Here is a 19,402-nt window from a genome sequence, read left to right as displayed (position 1 = left end):
ATATAATTACACATAATCAGATGGTTTTTAGACATATCAAATTATGTACTTAGAAAGGAATTTTTAAATTAGAAATGTTTTTAGTAGAGCTAAAACGATCTGTATCTTCCTCTGCTGAAAACTCCTTTTTTTGAGATATTAAGGTATCTGAGAGATTCTGGGAAATTTGATGATGAATTTATTTATAGCAGTTGCTACTATTATAAGATCTTCCTTATAAAAGATAATATTGAAACTGTCCTTAAAAGAATAATCTCTTACTAGAAAGGAATGAATGTTAAGCATTTCGCCTTTGACTTCAGAGTCATCCATCTGAGGAGGAAACGCCATCTCAGCCTGGGGAATTTTCAGAGGCGGCTGAGGCTTCTCAGTGCTGCAGTTTCGGACTTGTGGTTGAAGAAGAAGGTTACGAAGCAGACAGTGAAAGCAATCCAGAGGATGGCGAAGCCCAGGATGATGGTAAAACTTCCCTGAAACTCTTGTGATTAGATTTGCAAATCAGGTTGTTAATTAGCAAATGGTTGCTGATGATACCACTTTAGGATTTCATATTGCCTTACAGCGTAAGAGTTTCATCACATTATCAGGTTATTTTACCCTCACAACAAATTCTGAAAATTTGAAAATAATGAGATATATTTTGTTATTACGAACATTCGCTGAGGGCCTAACATCACAGGCAAGGGACAGAGTTCCTGCTTTCATTTATATTCCTGTGCAAAAGATGAATATTATTAGAAGTCAACGGTATGAAGAATATCAAACTTGCTAATGAAAGAGCTAGCCAGACAAACATTGGCTGGAAAAGCATTTTATGTAGTTTGTTATAAACAATAAATAACACAAGAAATACAAGTCTCCTCGGTGACATCCAAGCATGCTTGTAACAGATTTCTTCTTAGTTACTGCAGCCTGACTTGTCCTTAAGGTGGAACTGCATTGCTCATGATCCTTTTGCTCTGGATTTGAAACTTGGGTAGAATGGAAAACTATGGATGCATTAGATCTAGAAGATATCTGTAAAAGTTCTGTCTTTATATGCTGGCATTATGAATGACCCGGGACTACTAGTTCTCATGCAGTTTATGGTCATTTATCTTTCTCTAAAATGGTGTTTCCTTTCTCATGGAGTTAATAAGTTACTGATAATCTTACCTAAGGGACTTAATGGATCCCATGAACAGTAATTTCTCAGAACATGTTGATTTAATGGTAGATTTCTTTTAATAACGATATGATTTTGTAGTGATTATTTCTCCCCTTCTGTTTGTGAACTAAATCTGTCTCACTCTACTCCTAAATATTGTGAATATGTGAAGTTTGCTCACTTTATATAAATAGAATAATTTAAAATATTTTTGGGGCCTGGCACGATAGCGTAGTGGTTATAGTCCTCGTCTTGAACGTGCCGGGATCCCCATATGGTCGCCGGTTGTAATCCTGGCTGCTCTACTTCCCATCCAACTCCCTGCTTGTGGCCTGGGAACAAGTTGAGAAAGGCCCAAATTTGAGACCCTGCACCTGTGTGGGAGACCCAGAATGAAGCTCCTGGCTCCTGGCTTTGTATTGGCTCAGCTCCAGCCATTGAGGTCACTTGGGGAGTGAACCATCAGACGAAAGATCTTCCTCTCTGTCTCTCCTCCTCTCTGTATATCTGCCTTCCCAATAAAAAAAAAAATAATAACTCTTGAAATATTTTTTAAAATCTCAAGAGTTCTTATCTAGATAGAAGTTTATAAGTTGTTTATATGAAATTTTTCAAGAGAACAATAGTTTAAGATTGTATCAGTCATATGTTCTTCTTCTTTTTAAGATTTATGTATTTTTTGAAAGACAAATTTACAGAGAGAATGAGAGACTGAAAGGAAAGATCTTCCATCTGCTGCTTCGCTCCCCAAGTGGCCACAATGACCAGAGCTGAGCCAATCTGGAGCCAGGAGCCTCCTATGGGTCTCCCATGTGGGTGCAGGGTCCCAAGGTGTTGGGCCTCCCTCTACTGCTTTCCCAGGCCACAAGCAGTGAGCTGGATGGGAAGTGGAGCAGCTGAGACAATAATCAGAGCCCATCAGTCAAATTTTCTAAGATTCAGTATCAATGAGGCAATATCTGTTTCTTATTTATGAAGAATAATTTATGCAACCAGCAGCTAAGCCTACTATCTTCACTGGTGTATAGAAAGGTTAGTTGCCATCTGTGAATATGAGTCAGAAAGTTTGAGATCAGTGTTTTTCCAGTTATATTGATTGCTAAATCTATATAACATATCAATAAAAAATACTGTTGATAATATCTATAGTTTTGTTGAAGATGAAAATTGCTTTTAACACCATTCATTCCAACTATCCAGAAGATGTAATCATTCAGAATAATCAAGAGTAATGTAGCAGAAGGTCTTGTAAACCTAAGTAGCACTTTTGCTACCAAAGCTTACGAATGAGGAATAAGATTTGAAATATTGGTTTGGTACTTAGAGACTAAAAATAATCTTTTCTTTTTCCCTTTTCAGGGCTAAACTTAAAACCTGAAGCAGAAGGTTTCAGTACGTCAATCAGTCCAAATGACTTACTTGAAAATATTAACCAAGGGGAAATAATATATCCTGAAATTTGTATGCTAGAGCTAAGTTTACTTTCTGGTAGTAAAGCTAAACTTGATGTGCTCGCCCATGTATTTGAGAGTTTTTTGAAAATTATCAGGCAGAAAGAAAAGAATATTTTCCTGCTCATGCAACAGGTAAAAGATGCATCACATATGGTTGAGATTTATCAGACTCATGCCTCAATTATCTGTTAAAATTCAGCTAGTCTGAAAAGTACTTGAGATGATTACGTTGTCTTTTTAATTCCTGAAGATGATTACGTTGTCTTTTTAATTCCTATATAGAGATGTAGCATAGAAATTAATGTTGTCATTAGTGAATCCTTATATATTTCTAAGAATGGATGCCATTCTAAAAATTGCATGTAATTTTAAATGTATGCCCCTTTTTTGAAAAATCAGAAAGTTAACATATGAAAAAAGTGTGAGCTTATATATATAGTGTTCTTTTCAGTCATTTGCTGTGTGTATATGTTGTGTGTACATATACGATAGACCCTGTCAAATAATTTATCAAAATACAATAAATATTTTATGCTTCCATGAGGTAAGAAATTGAATTTCTTCTATTTCATTTTTTAATTTTCAGGGAACTGTGAAAAATCTTTTAGGAGGGTTCTTGAGTATTTTAACACAGACTGATTCAGATTTTCAAGGTGAGTTTAAGTAATAGCTTTGAAATTATTTTGTTATGCAAAGAGTTGATAATCATGACTTCCATCAACACAGTGCTCTGTGATCTCAAAAGTTAACTTTTTGTATATCAATTTGCTTATTATTCAACTCATCCAGTAAAGTAGATGTACTATAAGTATCTTTATTTTCTAGAGAGGTTAATCTAAAGTCCAAGAGATTGAATTTTCAGTGAAAATAGTAGGAGGACAGCAATCCATTCTGGACACTAGGTGTCTGCCTTGTGTAGTAATGACTACCTGCTGTCTACTTAGTACTTTCTCCTCAGACATTTGAGAAATTTACAATATGATTTCTAATCACAAGAAGCCTGAATTTTAATGGCTACATTAGGGTTAAGCTACATTATATGTTAATTTAAGTTTTTCTAACATTTCTTCCTAATTAAGGTTACCCATTTGGGGCAGTAATATTCAGAAGTGAGTTGGTGGTTTTCCCCAGGATATCATTGCAAGGAGTCTGTGATGTCTCTAGTATGGTGATTGCACCTGTGATAACTTTGTTAAATTTCATCTGCCAGGTTTCCTCGTTGTGAACTGTTTTCCCCTTATAATTGACCACTGTGTTATGGGATGATAACATGACTCTATGCAAATATGCTTTTTTCTGTCATAATTTAACCTAGTAATTTTAGTATTTATTGATTCTTCTTGATGGAAACAGTTATTGCTGTTGGGCTAGTTGCCTAGTAGCAGTTTTCTATTTCTATTATTCTTTCCACAGAAATGAATTTGAATTATACTATAAGGAAAAGCCTTCTATTCTACCCCTTTATTTATTTAGTGTATGACTATATGTATTTACTGTGCTTTGCACTTATTGGACTTTCTAACCTGAAGGTATATTTCTGGAGCCCATGTTGTGGGGCAATGGGGTTCAGCCACAGCCTGAAGTTTTGGCATCTCATATGAGTGCTGGTTTGACTCCCACTTCTCTGCTTTCTGTCCAGCTCTCTGCAAGGGTGCTTGGAAAGGCTGGGTAGTATATTCTCAAACCCCAGCACACAGGGAACTCTTAAGTGTGTGCGGTTACACGCCCAGGCGCTCAGGAACTCAGCCAGAGCCATGTCCCTCTGAGCTTCTTGGCCTTTGCCCAGAATTCTCGGAGTTACTAGTGTGTAGGGGATCCAACATATGCCCTGACAGATGCCCTGCTCCTGGAACAAACTGCTCACCATTTCTGGAGTGGGAAGAGAGGAGGCAGTAGCTCCATCTCCACACATGGAAGCTGGTGCTTGAGTGGGGAGAGGACAGAGGAGCAGGGTGGTTGCCCTTGATAGAGTAAGGTAGCTGCCTCCCCTACCAGCTCCCTAGGCTGGACTCAAAGCCAGTAAGGACTGTGGAACTCTCCGTCAGTGGTAGTTGCCACTGGCAAGGACTATGGCAGCCTCCTTCCACCTTCCAGGAAAAATGGTGCTCCCTAGCCTGACACTGGTTGGGAAAATCCTGGCAGTACAGGTGGTACATAGCACAGGTTCTTCTTTATCATTCGCTTTTTAATTTTGTGTCACATTTTAATAGACTATTATTTTTTCAAACACCTGTAGATTCACAGTATATAGAGAATTCTCATTTTTAAAATTTATTAACTAATGTTTTTATTGGAAAGGTAAATTTACAGAGAGGAGGAGAGACAGACAAATCTTTTGTCTACTGGTTTACTCCCCAACTGACTACAATGGCCAGTGCTGCGCTAATCTGAAGCCAGGAACTTTTTCTGGGTCTCCCGCACAGGTGCAGGGTCCCAAGGTCTTGGGCTCTGCTTGACTGCTTTCCCAGGCCACAAGCAGGGAGCTGGATGGGAAGTAGAGCAGCCGGAATACAAACCAATGCCCATATGAGATGCACTTGTAAGGTGAGGAGTTAGCCACTGAGTCATCACTCCAGGCCCAGAATTCCCACTTTCTTCACTCCTGCCTGCCACTTTTCCTGTTATTGACATCTACATGATATGTGTTACAGTTAACCTTTAGTAAACTTCAACTGAGCCCATAGTTTATATTTCCTGAGTTTTTACCTAATATCCTTTTTCTGTTCAAAGATTCTGTGTGGGATACTATATTACATTTAATTGTCATAACTCATAAGGCACAGATGAGGCATCTGTTAGTTTAATATAATATAACTGTTTTACAGTAATTTTTTCTAAGTACTGTACTTTAAAATAATAATAGAAGTATGATACACAAGTATATAAACTAGCCCATAATTTTATCATCATCCATATTGTCACCTATATATAATTGTTTATGGTGTATTTTATACAACTCACAATGCAGGACATTTGTTTAAGTCAGTACCACCACAAACCATGAGGACTGCATTGTACAGTGATCTCAACAGCTGTGAAATAACGGTGATGGAAAATTTTCAGCATCATTATAGTCTCTTATAGCCACTACTGTGTATGTGGTTGTCATTGATCAAAATGTCATTGTATAGCACATGGCTTAAGAAAACTTGAAGACTTCTAATGTATTTGTTTTCCTTTTTTAATATATCTACTCTGAGTGATTATTCTTTGTGTAGATATGCCTGTGTTTGATTAGGGATTTCCCAAATAGCTAATGAAGGGAGCTTTACTTTGAGAGGCTGTTAAGGCCACTTGTCCCACATGGCACTTTATGTACCTTGAGAAACACATCCTTGGCTAGCAAATTGTGACTTTGTGCTGAGTTCCTGACATTTATTCAGGAAACACAGCACAATTTCGGGATGTAGTATTTAGGAACATCATTCAGGCTTTATTTCAGTCCAGCTTCTTTGGTTAGTCACCACGAGCAGACTGCATATAAGAGATATACTAAGTAATTCTTACACCAACATCCATCTAAGTTTTGCCTGGCAGTCCATTTTGTTGCTTTGGGTGATGAATTATCAGGTATTTGCTCTTAAAGTGAAAGCTAAACTAGCTGTGGTCTATACTCAGAAATACAAAGAGAAATGGCTTTCATTCATTCCTGTGTTATCAGCTGCATTCTTTCTTCCCCTGACATTAGACAGATTGGTTCCCTGCAGTTTTGAGTGCCTTTGTAGTCAAAGGAATTCTAGGCTGTAGCTTTCTTTTTTATCCATCTGCTTTTCAATTGCTAAGAAATATTTTTAAACCTTTTATGTGGTGTATCCCAATGCTCCTTGCCCTTCCCTGCTCAACTTCGTTCATACCTTTATTTTCTTTGTTGTGGGATTTGTAATTTTGGACTTTGATACAGTGAATTTTCATTTTTATACAAACACTATACCTGTTTATTTATCTATCTTATCTATTCATTTCCGTATTTTAAAATGAAACCTGTCAATTTGAGCTAAAAAAAAAAAACTTAAAACAACCTACTTTAATCATAATACTTTTCTACTCAGAAACCTTGAAAACATTCACAATACTTGGAGAATAAAATCTATGCTGTATTGTAGTCTCATTGCCTACAATTATACCACTGCATTATCATCTGCAGTTGTTGCCTAAAAGTGTCTTCTATTCTCTTGACCTCCAGGACTTCCAAAGCCACCAGCCTTTTGAAAAATGTCTCAGATTTCAATCAGGATTGTTTTTGTTATATCTAAAATGGAAATAATATTTAACTTCTAGGTGTTCATAATTTTTTTTGTTTAGTGGCAGCATCAGCTTTGATAATGCACATAAATTTACTTTGAAAACTTTTCAAGATCTCTACTAATGCATTTTATGAACTTCTGTATTACCATTTTTGTCTTATGTTAAGTCCCATGATAGAGCAAGAAAATACTCAGTTTATGATACTTGTGGATTTATATAATACTAATATTTCCAGTTTCATTTCTGTTATTTAATTTTTCCATTTAGAAAGTAATAGGTAAACATATAAGTGAAGTAAATGTCTCCAGATAAGGTAGTAGATGGCTTTACAATATGGGATGACTGTCAGCATTTTTAACAATGTATTGATTTATACTTCTTTAATGAATGCCTTAGTTTACTTGTAGCTATTCTATTTTTTAAGAAAAACATCTTTTGTCAGTTGGTTTGCATTTAAATATATTATTCCTTTATTAAATTTTGCAGTTACTTGATTATTTATCATCCAGTTGAGATGTGACAGTATTATTTGATCTCTTTCAGTGTGCCCATTTGTTTGTTTCCTATAAATTATATGTGACTGGATTTAATTTTTCCCTTCTTTCTTTAATTTAGCATGCCAGAGAGTATTGGTGGATCTTTTAGTATCTTTGATGAGTTCAAGAACATGTTCAGAAGAGCTAATCCTTCTTTTGAGAATATTTCTGGAGAAATCTCCTTGTACAGTAAATATGCTATGATTTTTACATTTATTAGTAAAATTGTAATAGGATATATTTTCCAGTTAATTGGAAATTACTGAATTCTCTTGATGTGTCCTTTGTTTTACAATCAAGCCCATGTTATGTGTGAAGTACCCAGTTATTTTATTATTTATGTATATTATAACCATTTTATTTCCATTTTGGCTACTCCCACCCCTAGTCTTTTGCCTAAGAAATGTCAAGTACTTTTCATTACTGTGGATAATTGGCAACCACATTAAGGATTATATTTTTCTAAAGAAAATTATCCATTGTTTTATGCTACCCCATTGTCGTTCAGTGACTTTTAGTTGCTAGGAATTACATTTTTATAAGGAAAATTTGGGAGCTACTTCATGTGAAGTAGGATTAGGTGTTTCAGAGCCCTTCCTCTCTTACCATCCTCTCCAGTCTGTGGCCTCTTAGAGGAAGCAGTGGAACACAGTTTAAAATTCTCTAAAATAGGTCTTTCAGAACCTGCTTTATATTTTTAGAATATTTCTGTTTATTCTGAGTACGCCTCATGACCCTGATCAACATTAGATGTTATTTTATTTTTTAAGATTTGTTTTTATTTGAAAGGCAGATTTTACAGAGCGAAAAGGAATGACAGAAAAGGTCTTCCATCTTCTATTGGTTCACTCCGCAAATGGCTACAACTGCCGGAGGTGAGCTGCTTCAAAGCCAGGAGTTTCTTCTACATCTCCCAAGTGATTCAGGAGTCCATGGACTAAAGCTATCATCCACTACTTTCAAGCTATCATCCTCTACTTTACTAGGCTGTAAGCAGGGTGCTGGACGAAAAGTGGAGCAGTCAGGACACAAACTGGCACTCATATGGGATGCTGACACAGCAGGCAGAGGATTATTATGTTATGCCACCATGCCAGCCCCTAGGTGTTATTTTATGCACAAATAGTATAGGTTAATCTTTCCTCATTTTTTACTTATCTCTCCATAATATTTGTTCTTCCCTTTAATTAAAAGCTTGTTTCCTTTTGCCTTTTCTATACATTGTGCATTTCAATTGAACCAACAATTTGTCATTTTAAATGATATCATTAAAACCTGATTTCAAGGCCTGGTACGTTGGCCTAGCAGCTAAAGTCCTCGCCTTGAACGTGCCCAGGATCCCATATGGTCGCTGGTTCTAATCCCAGCGACCCAGCTTCCCAGCCGGCTCCCTGCTTGTGGCCTGGGAAAGCAGTCAAGGACGGCTCAGGGCCTTGGGACCCTGCACCCGTGTGGGAGACCTGGAGGAAGTTCCTGGCTCCTGGCTTCGGATCGGTGCAGCACCAGCCATTGTGGTCACTTGGGGAGTGAACCATCGGATGGAATATCTTCCTCTCTGTCTCTCCTCCTCTCTATATATCTGACTTTGCAACAAAAATAAAATAAATCTTTTTTAAAAAAAACCCTTATTTCAGTTTCTCAAACATGATAAAAGAAGAATTACTTGATTAGGGAGAAGTCATGTGAAATAAGTTGAAAATTAATTGAGTTATCAATTTTATGAATTCAGTCACATATAATCAGAAATTTGGAGAATTTTTAAGATCTCCAATTTTATCCTTCCACTAAAAAATAAACCAGCCTAGTGATCAGGAAGCTGATCTGGAAGCCCTCCCACATCAAAGTACTTGGGTTTGAAACTTGGCCCTACCTCCTGATTCTAGCTTCATACCTTGCAGATTCTAGGAGGCAGTGCTGATGGCTCAGATAGTTGGGTTTCTACCATCCATGTGAGAGACCTGAATTTAGTTTCCTGATCATGGCTTTGGCCTTGTTTTGACCTGGCTGGCCATTTCGGACATTTGGGGAGTGAACCATTAGGTGGAGGATCTTGGACAGGCATACTACCTCTCTCTCTTACTTACTCTTGCTCAAATAAATTGATTACGTTAAAAAAGTCAACAAAACAAGTAGTAGTGTATCTTGAAAGAAATCTTTGTTTAGTAGAATTGATTCCTGGTAGGATTACTATACTTAGTTTGTAATACTTAAAACTAACTACTCTTAGATTTGTATCATAAAAACATCTGAATTTAAAGTAAATCAGGGACCAGCATAAACCCATGGCTTAATGGGTTAAAACTGCTGCCTGCATTACCAGCATCCCATTAAGCACTGCTCCAAGTTCTGGCTGCTCCATCTTTGATCTAGCTTGCTGCCAATGCAAGCTAGAATGTGGTCCAAGTGCTTGGTTCCCTGAGAACCACATGGGAGACCCAACTGTATATCCTGACTCCTGGCTTTCCTGCCACTGCATCCATTTTTGGAGTGAACCAGTAGTTGGGTAATCTCTCCGTCTCTTTCTCACACATACCAAGCAAGAGGTATAAAATGGAACTGAATATTCCTGTAGCAGTTATTATTCACAAATATTCTCCCTTTCACACATACACACACACTCTGTAACTGCCTTCCAAATAAATAAATATTTAAAAAATTTATAAGCCACAGGCAGTTACATATCTTAGGAATGAAATATGTTTCATACTCCATTTTTATACAGAATTTCATTTTAGCACAAAATGAGTATTTTAAAGATGCAGTAGATAAGAAAATATTCAGATAGGAATGCTGATACATATTAATATGTATGTATTTTCATGTATAACATGAATTTTAAGGTTATTATATACCTTGTTATGTGAGTGTATACCTTCATTTGTTTTTTCTTTTTCTCTAGGAAATTCTTCTTCTGGGTCTTCTGAAAATTGTTGAAAGTGATATTATTATGAGTCCTTCACAATATCTAACCTTCCCTTTACTGCATACCCCAAGTATGGGTAATGGTGTTCCTTCACAAAAGTGTCCTGGGATTCTAAACAGTAAGGCCATGGGGTTACTGAGAAGAGCGCGACTTTCACGAAGCAAGAAAGAGACCAATAGAGAAAGTTTTCCCCATCGGTTGCTTTCTTCTTGGCACATAGCCCCAGTCCACTTGCCGTTACTGGGGCAAAACTGCTGGCCACACCTATCAGAAGGTTTCAGCATTTCGTTGTGGTTTAATGTGGAATGTATTCATGAATCAGACCATACCATAGAAAGAAGAATGAAGATAAAGAAAAGAAACAAATCATTAATTTTACAAGACAGCAGTTTTGATGGAACAGGTATGGTGACAAATTTATGTGAATCGTAGCTGGCGATTTTGGGTTATGCACTAAAGAACAAGCAGCAGTATTCTAATTTGCTCTTAACATGCTCTTCTTGTATGCCTTATTTAGGGGTGATAGGCCTTGACTTGTTCAAGTCTGAGTTGTCAGGTAGTCTTCAAATCTCTATTTCCTTCTATACTTTGGGTAGAGAGGCATGGAGAGTAGACTACATATATAATGCTACTGGGATCATCAGTTCCATTTCCTACCTTTTACCTGGTTCAATTTTTGGATCATGGTGGCTCCTGACCTTAGAAAAGGAAAGGATAAAATTCTAACTACTGTTTTGTCAGCTACCTATTTCCCAACTACTACTAGCCAACCCTGCGTCTTCTTTAAGTTTTCCTTTCTTTCTTTTACCCCCATTGCCCCCTCACCTGTTTCCTGTCACATAGTGTTTAAATCCATCTGTCATTCTTCAAAGTTAGAATAACTTTGGCGTTTGGCTTACTGATTGAGAGATCTGTATCCTGTCTCTGAGTACCTGGGTTCAAATCCTAACTCTACTTTGATACCAGTTTCCTACTAATGCAGACCTAGGAGGTAACAGGTGATGGCTCTGGTAATTAGGAACTTGGATTAAGTTTCCGGTTCCCAGCTTCAGCCTGGCTGCTTCCTGATTGTTTTAGGCATTTGGGGAGTGACCTAGCAGGTAAAAACATTCTCTCTGTCTCTCTCTCCTCTGCTCTGCTTTCTCCTTGCCTCTCCATAAAGTAAGATTCTTTCCAAGCATTTGTGTAACTGAAGAATCACTATTGTGTTACTACAAAACTATGTCTTCTCCCCGTATCACTAAGGTTAGAAAAAAGCTCCTGATTAAAAAGGTTATAATGAAATGTACTTGGTGGGATAATACCTAGGGTCTGTGGAATTAATGGAATGACTGGATGAGACAGATGAAACATACATGGAGAGGGAGACCTCAGTAACTCTTCATTCCACAATTCTTCCTTAGCTACTAGAGCCTCTGTTTCAGGATACTAGGCCTTCACTAATACCTGATTTCATTGGCCTGTAGATGGAAAGGAAAATCCTCAATGACACTATCAAAGTTGAAGTGATAGGCGACATTATCTTATCCATGTTTGAGACTCTGAGTCCATTTTTTCCATAGACACCCTTCCATATTATTGACATAGTGTAATAGATGTGTAATTTTATGGATTAGCCTGTTGCCAGGCAGGAATTGAGTGTTTTGGCAAGTCTGCTAGGGCGTAAGGCATGCAAGGCAATAGTTGGTTGAAAGCTAAAGCCTCCAGAAGCAGGTGTTGCTAAAATAATGAGTTCAACTGTCAGAGATCATTAGGAAGAAATAGCAGTAGATAGAAGAGGACTGAGAAATGGAAACTGGAAGGATTATGCTGTGTTGATAGGTCTGTGATTGGCAAGGCCGGACACCCAGGCAGCACACATTCCTAAGATTAAATTCAAGGTCCTTGTGTAATTGGCCTCATGTTCTGTTCTCTTTCTAACAGTGGACATGCAATGATCCAATGAGGACCTTCTAGTTGGTTTGTTGATTAGTTAGCAAATGGACATGAAACATGGTTCCTCAAATTAATAGAAGCCACTGTAACAGGCATTGAGTTGTTTCTATCATGGAGAGGATACTTCTGCTCTCGTTTCCTGCTCCCTCCCCTGCCATGCTTTCAAAAAGCTTCAACTTGAGTCTGTCTTTTCTTTCTCATTATGTATTGTTCCATCTTCAATCCTGGTTGAAGCTGGGCTGGACATGGTACCTAGGAAGTTAATAAAACATTTTTAAAAGTGGAGAAGATAATTTGTAATGTTTTTGATAATTGTGGAATTTCTGTTTATGGATGAAATTCCTCCACCTAAGATTGACTAGTTCTGAATTGATATTATATATGATATCAATATTGCATTGATGATGATGCTGTTTAATGTACAATGAGCCCTTTTATGTGTATAATTTTACTCATCTTTCCTTATGTGTTCTAAATCCAATGTAAATAAGGTAAGTGATCATTGTCTATAGGTAAGTTAAGACAAGAGACCAAATCATATGGCTGGCAAATTATAGAAAGGGAGTTAGTTTCATTTGTATTTAATTCAATGCTTGAACAGTGCTTGTGGGTTTCCTCTCTCATATTTTAATATGGACAATCCTAGTGTAAACAGTCTCATAAAATGAGCAAATATACAATAACCTGAGAAAAATAATTATTAGAACACTTAACAGCTTTTAGAGTTAACAGTGTTCCAGAAGACATAGAAAGATGATTTTACATAAATATTAAGAAAGAATACTTAAAGTAATAGATACATAAACATTTTTTATTGAAATGAAGGACATATTGCAACAGTACTACATTTTTTGCCATTAAAATAAATGTGAACAAATTTAGTTTATCTTTCAGTGCCTTAATTATATAATCTGCAAAATGAGAATCTTACCTTGTAAAATTGTCATGTTGTTAAATTGTCATATTAAGAAATAGTTGAAATATTGCTACTCTACAGTTCCTGTATATAAATCAGTGTTTGTTCCAGTATTTTGTTTATATAAGTTCAGATTTTCTATGAAAACACTTTATTTTTAAAAAATTTTTTATTGATAAGTCAGATACACAGGAGGAGAGACAGAGTGGAAGATTTTTCATCCAGTGATTTATCCCCTAAGTGGCCACAATGGCTGATCCAAAGCCAGGAGCCAGGAGCCTCTTCTGGTTCTCCCATGCTGGTTGGTGCAGGGTCCCAAGGCTTTGGGCCATCCTCAACTCTTTTCCCAGGTCATAAGCTGGGAGCTGGAGGAGAAGCAGGGCTGCCAGGATTAGAACCTGTGCCCATATGGGATCACAGTGCATACAAGGTGAGGACTTTATCCATTAGGCTATTGCACTGGGCCCGAAAACACTTTTCTTAAGCTGTCACGAGACATGAATTCTGAGTAAAGTTGTTTACTCAGAGTAGGCTTAATGTACGTTAGATGATATCATTATCAGCACTGTCACATGTATCACTTCAGAGCTGTCAATTCTGAGTATCAAAATTCAGTGGCATTGTTAGTTTTCTATACATATTTTGGCAGTAGCCTTAAAAATAACATTACCTTTGACTTTTCTCCTTTTAGGATTCTTGTCATTGCTAGAGGTTATATTCTTAAAAATTGGTGATGATTTTACCTGTTGAAAAATGTCAGCAGTTAGCCCATAGTACATAATCAGAATGGACTGAGTTTTAAATGATTAGAAAGAAAGGATAAACAAACTGCTAGTTCAAAACCTGTAAATATTGACCTTAACTTGCCTTGAATAAACAATAATGGACATACAATTTCAGAATCATGTAGCAGTTACATTCAAGGAGTACTCACTAAGAACTCTAAATATTTACTATATTCAGGTAGTACAGTCTTTTCAGAAATATTTTAAATATGATCTATTTTCTTAAAGCATACAATTATGATTACAGGATGGATTTTGGTAGCATGAGGGATGTGACACCAAGATTAGTGACGTTATATAAAGGCTTAATCCATTTGACAAAAGAAGCTTATTATAATGACTTCACAGCAGTTTTTATGCTTACAACTATCCTCAGTTATATACTTTTAAAATATCTAACAGTTTTAAAACATTCAATTACTGGTTGTCATCCCCCTTGTTCTTTTTTCGGAGTTAACATCTAAGCTTTGGAAATATGATTGTTTGGGACAGGTTAGGTTCAGACATTTTGTGCAAAATAGTTTACTACAGATGATCAGCCATCCTTTGCATTCTTTCAGATCCACTTTGCCAGTCAGTTTTCATTAACTGTCTTACTGATCATTCATTATCTTTTTCTCATAGACAATGACAGACCAGAAAGTGCAGAGTACACGCATCCTGGCGAAAGACTGATAGAAGAAGGCTGTATTCATATCATTTCACTGGGATCCAAAGCATTGATGATCCAAGTGTGGGCTGATCCCCGTATTGGCACTTTTATTTTTCGGTATTGATTATTCTAACTCCTAAATGAATAGATAATGTATAAATAATTCATCTAAGAGGTGTTAATGTGAAATCTGCTAGTAAAGGTCATTATAGCCCAAGAGGAAAATCTTGCTTAAAAAAAGAAGGCACTAAGAATTATTAGTACATCTTTGTAACATTGTTTTTCTATCCTCAAATCTATAAATAGAATTATATTAGATTCTCTGTTAGATTTTAGATCAACTACTTATTAAACTCTGATTTTACAGAAATATTCTGTCATATTGCAATTATCTTAAAGTGTTAATATGTTTGTACTTTCTCTAGTATGAGTTCATTGCTATTTTGTTCTTTTTTTTTTTAAAGATTTGTTTATTTTTATTGGAAAGACAGCTATATAGAGAGGAGGAAAGACAGAGAGGAAGATCTTCCAGCCAATGGTTCACTCCCCAAGTGGCTGCAATGGCTGGAGCAGAGCCGATCCGAAGCCAGGAGCCAGGAGCTCTTCTGGGTCTCCAATGAGGGTGCAAGGTTCCAAGGCTTTGGCCGTTCTCAACTGCTTTCCCAGGCCACAAGCAGGGAGCTGGATGGGAAACAGGGCCACTGGGATTTGAACCGGCTACCATATGGGATCCTGGCCCGAGAAAGGCGAGGACTTTAACCAATACGCTTTCGGGCCAGGCCCGCTATTTTGTTCTTTTTCCCTATCTTCCTTATTAAGTAATAGATGTGTAAATTTTTTATTTGCTTTGAGTAATTAATAATAATATAGTATTTAGATAAAATGACAACTAAGTGGTATATCATTTAGGAATATATGATTTGTGAACATCAGATATATTGTATACGTTATAACCTAATTCTTTCAGTAATCCCTCAAAGCAGGTTAGATATACAACACATTCTGGCATTTAAACATGTAGATACAATATGTATGTTTTTTTTGGAAACCAAATTTTACAATATATTTTCTCAAAAGGCAATAACCTTATAAATAGTAAATACTCTTTAGAAACTGAATTCTGAAAATTATTTCCTAAATTATTAATACCAACTAGTGAGCTTAATCTAATTTCATACATGAAATGAGGAATAGTAGAATACAATAAACAGATTTTGATTTGAAACAAAGACCTGCTTACTTTTGAAAGCATTTTATTTTGAAGTTGAACTCATTTTTTATGCTACTATAATGTTGAGAATTATAGTTGCTACTCATTAAATACTGAGGTAAGAATAGTAGCTATTCATAGTAAATACTAAGGTAAGAATTTTCATGTCTTCAGCTTCTGCCTTTTCTGTTTCCTGTAGTGTGTGCGTGGACTCAAATGATGACATGAAGGCTGTGTCACTAGCACAGGCTGAATCTCAGGAGAATGCTTTCCTTCCAAGTAAATGGCAACATTTAGTACTCACCTATTTACAGCAGCCCCAAGGCAAAAAGAACATCCATGGGAATATCTCCATATGGGTGTCTGGACAGAGGTAAGAATTAAAGCTGAAAGGTCTTGTTTTATTGAATTTTAAAAAAATCACGTGTCTATATTTACATATATATGCAGGCATTTGGCCTACCAGTTAAGTTACCACTTGGAATATCTACATTCAAAAACCAGCAAAAATAGGGAATACCTACATTCTATATCATAGAGTCTGTACTGCAAAAAAGTGCTTTTCACAGATATTTTTTTAATATGTTTTTTTAAATTATTTATTATTTTTAATTCATTAATTACATTGTATTATGTGACACAGTTTCATAGATACTTGGATTCTCCCCACCCCTCCCCAAACCCTCCCACCATGGTGGATTCCTCCACCTTGTTGCATAACCACAGTTCAAGTTCAGTTGAGATTCCCCCATTGCAAGCATATACCAAACATAGAGTCCAGCATCTTATTGTCTAGTCAAGTTCAACGCCTTCTTAGGTATACCCTTTCTGGTCTGAAGACAGAGCCAGCAGAGTATCATCCCAGTCAATTGAAAGCTCCAACATACCATCAGCAAAAATTTACATCATTCTGGAATTAATTGACATAGTAATGAGTAACCAATATGTTAAAAGTAAATGCGAGTTCCTAGCCACCTTCTGTGACCACCTCACTTACATTTCAATTTTAGTTTATACACAATAACATTCATAACATAACATGTTATACATAACATCATATCATCTTAAATTAAGGCAAACATATGGTATTTAACCTTTTGGGATTGGCTCATTTCCCTCAGCATTATGGTTTCCAGTTTGGCCCATTTGGCCACAAAGAACTGCATTTTGTTTTTTTTAATAGCTGAGTAGTATTCCATGGAGTAGATGAACCATAGCTTTCTTATCCAGTCCTCTGTTGATGGGCATTTTGGCTGCTTCCATGTTTTTGCAATTACTGATTGTGCTGCTATGAACATAGGAGTGCATGTTGGTTTCTCATAAGACAAGAGTTCTGGATATATTCCTAGGAGTGCTATTGCTGGATCATACGGTATGTTGATTTTGAGTTGTTTGAATATTCTCCATACTGATTTCCATAGAGGCTGTACCAACCTGCAGCTCCACCAGCAGTGGAGTAGGGTTCCCTTTTCCCCCGCAACCTCACCAACAAGTGTTGTTGGTGCTTTTATTCATGTGGGCCAGTCTTACTGGCGTTAGGTGGTACCTCATTGATGTTTTAATTTGGATTTCCCTTATTGCCAGGGAACTTGAGCATTTTTTCATATGTTTATTTGTTCACAGATATTTTATCTAATCCTCCCTAAAACACTATACAGTAGTTATATATGTATTTTTGAAATTTATTCATTTGAAAGAACTGCAGAGAGGAACAAATAGAGTTTTCCCTCTACTTGTTTATTTCCCCATGGTGACAAAAGTCACTGCTGAGCCAGGCCAAAGCCTGGAGCCAGGAGGCAAGAGCTTCTTCCAGGTCTTCTACATGGGTGGAAGGAGCCCATGCATTTGGGCCATCTTCCACTGCTTTCCCAGACACATTTAGCAGGGAGCTGCATTGGAAGTGCAGCAGCCAGGCCATTAACTGTCATCAACTGAGATGCTAGTGTCGTGCCAGCGCCTTGTCATAGTTGTATTATCGTCTCTGTTTTACAAAGTTGGATAGTTTAACTTACCCATTACAACAAGAAGGGGTAGCACAATTCTGCAGTTAGTGAGTGTGGTCATTTTTTATGTTGAGTATTTGGACTTTTTGCCATTCCGTATGAATTGACAATTAGTTAATATAACAATAAGCAAAACACCAAGAATAAATATATTATTCTGTTTACTTAAATTTGGTGCTATCATTTTCAACTCCTTTTTTAAAAAAGATTTATTTTTATTGGAAAGTCAGATTCACAAAGAAAGAGACAGAGAGAAAGATCTTGTATGTGCAAGGTTCACTCCCCAAGTGCCACAACAACCGGTGTCGAGCCAATCTGAATCAGGAGCTAGCAGCTTCTTTTGAGTCTCCCACGCTGGTGCAGGGTCCCAAGGCCTTGGACCATTCTCCACTGGCTTCCCAGGCCACAAGCAGGGAGGTGGATGGGAAGTGAAGCAGCCGGAACATGAACTGACACTCATATGGGATCTTGGTGGATGCAAGGTGGAGGACTCTAACCACCACGTTACTGTGCTAGACCCTGTCATTTTCAAATTCTTAGCTATAGTTTCTATAAGAAATGCAAGTGTCATTAGTATAGTTTTTCTTTATTGTTTCATAAACAATACACAAAAATAGCAGAAATATATGACTAATAGATACCCAATATTTGTTGCACTTGTTTTAACATTCATACTGCAATTTTTTTTTACCCTTAGAAATAGTGAGACCATTAGATGGCAGTAGTGTTTCAGTCATAGCCGTTTATTTGTTTCAAGAAATAGAAACAATCATAGATTGTCTCAACTCTTTCCTTTATTTAAAAAATTCCTACTAAAACAGGTAAATTTACATGTTAAACATGAAACAAAAAGCCTTGGGGAAAAATCTTAAACAAATGCAAAGTTGAATTTCTTCTTAAGAACTAACGGCGTTAGCCAATTCTAAGTCTTCATCTTATTCACAAATTTCATTTAATGATGATGATGATGATGATGATTCTAATAAAGAGTTTGAGCCAAACTTAGCAATCAGTCAGCAGTTTAACTAGATGACGGAATTGTCTATTTGGGGGCATCTGTCAGTGAGGATTCTTGACCTTTTCTAGGCCACCCTCAGTTTGTAAACATTCCTGTAATCTTTACCAGCTAAAGAAGAGAGGAGTCTAATTCAAAGCTCTGTCATCATTTTGCACTAAAAAATGAGGAAACACAAGGAGCATTGTCAAAGCTTGGAGAAGTGACGTTCTTTTGCTGATTGGTCTCAAAAGCCTCATAAATAATGTGAAACTAGGCATTTTTGCCTTCTTTGTAAAATTAGGGGTAGGAGTTTAGTTTGTGCCTGTAAACCAGGGAGGCACATATGTGGAAGTCAAGAACAAATGAAGTGGATGTCTGATCACACATTGTAGAATCTGGGGGTATCTGCTTCGTTCTGTGGCAAGGGACTGCGAACACTTCTGATCAAATACAGTATCAGCCCTGCTGACCATCACTGTCATCAACCATCTGATGCTGAATAAAGAAAAGTTATTCAGGGGTTTCCCATCATTAGATATCCATCATTAAGAATAGTTATTATTTCCTGAAAGCATTGACTTAGCTTTGTTTTTAATGTA

At 36.8% G+C, this 19,402-nt stretch overlaps 1 protein-coding gene across 4 annotated transcripts in view; it reads left to right on the top strand.

The window, feature by feature from the left end:
• The window catches only part of LYST (lysosomal trafficking regulator), a 185,295-nt gene that overhangs the window by 60,557 nt on the left and 105,336 nt on the right, over window positions 1-19,402 (top strand). For all 4 annotated transcript variants that reach the window (XM_058669377.1, XM_058669376.1, XM_004578521.3 and 1 more), the window contains exons 8-14: window positions 303-459; window positions 2,507-2,733; window positions 3,188-3,254; window positions 7,462-7,571; window positions 10,282-10,708; window positions 14,566-14,710; window positions 16,003-16,176. In XM_058669377.1, coding sequence (XP_058525360.1) covers window positions 303-459; window positions 2,507-2,733; window positions 3,188-3,254; window positions 7,462-7,571; window positions 10,282-10,708; window positions 14,566-14,710; window positions 16,003-16,176 — 1,307 coding nt within the window. The remainder of the gene's footprint in view (window positions 1-302; window positions 460-2,506; window positions 2,734-3,187; window positions 3,255-7,461; window positions 7,572-10,281; window positions 10,709-14,565; window positions 14,711-16,002; window positions 16,177-19,402) is intronic.

This window comes from Ochotona princeps, chromosome 10 (assembly GCF_030435755.1).
Source record: "Ochotona princeps isolate mOchPri1 chromosome 10, mOchPri1.hap1, whole genome shotgun sequence".
NCBI classification, from domain to species: Eukaryota; Metazoa; Chordata; class Mammalia; order Lagomorpha; family Ochotonidae; genus Ochotona; species Ochotona princeps.
Note: the sequence above shows the minus strand (reverse complement) of the source record. Positions and strands in the feature narration are given on the sequence as shown.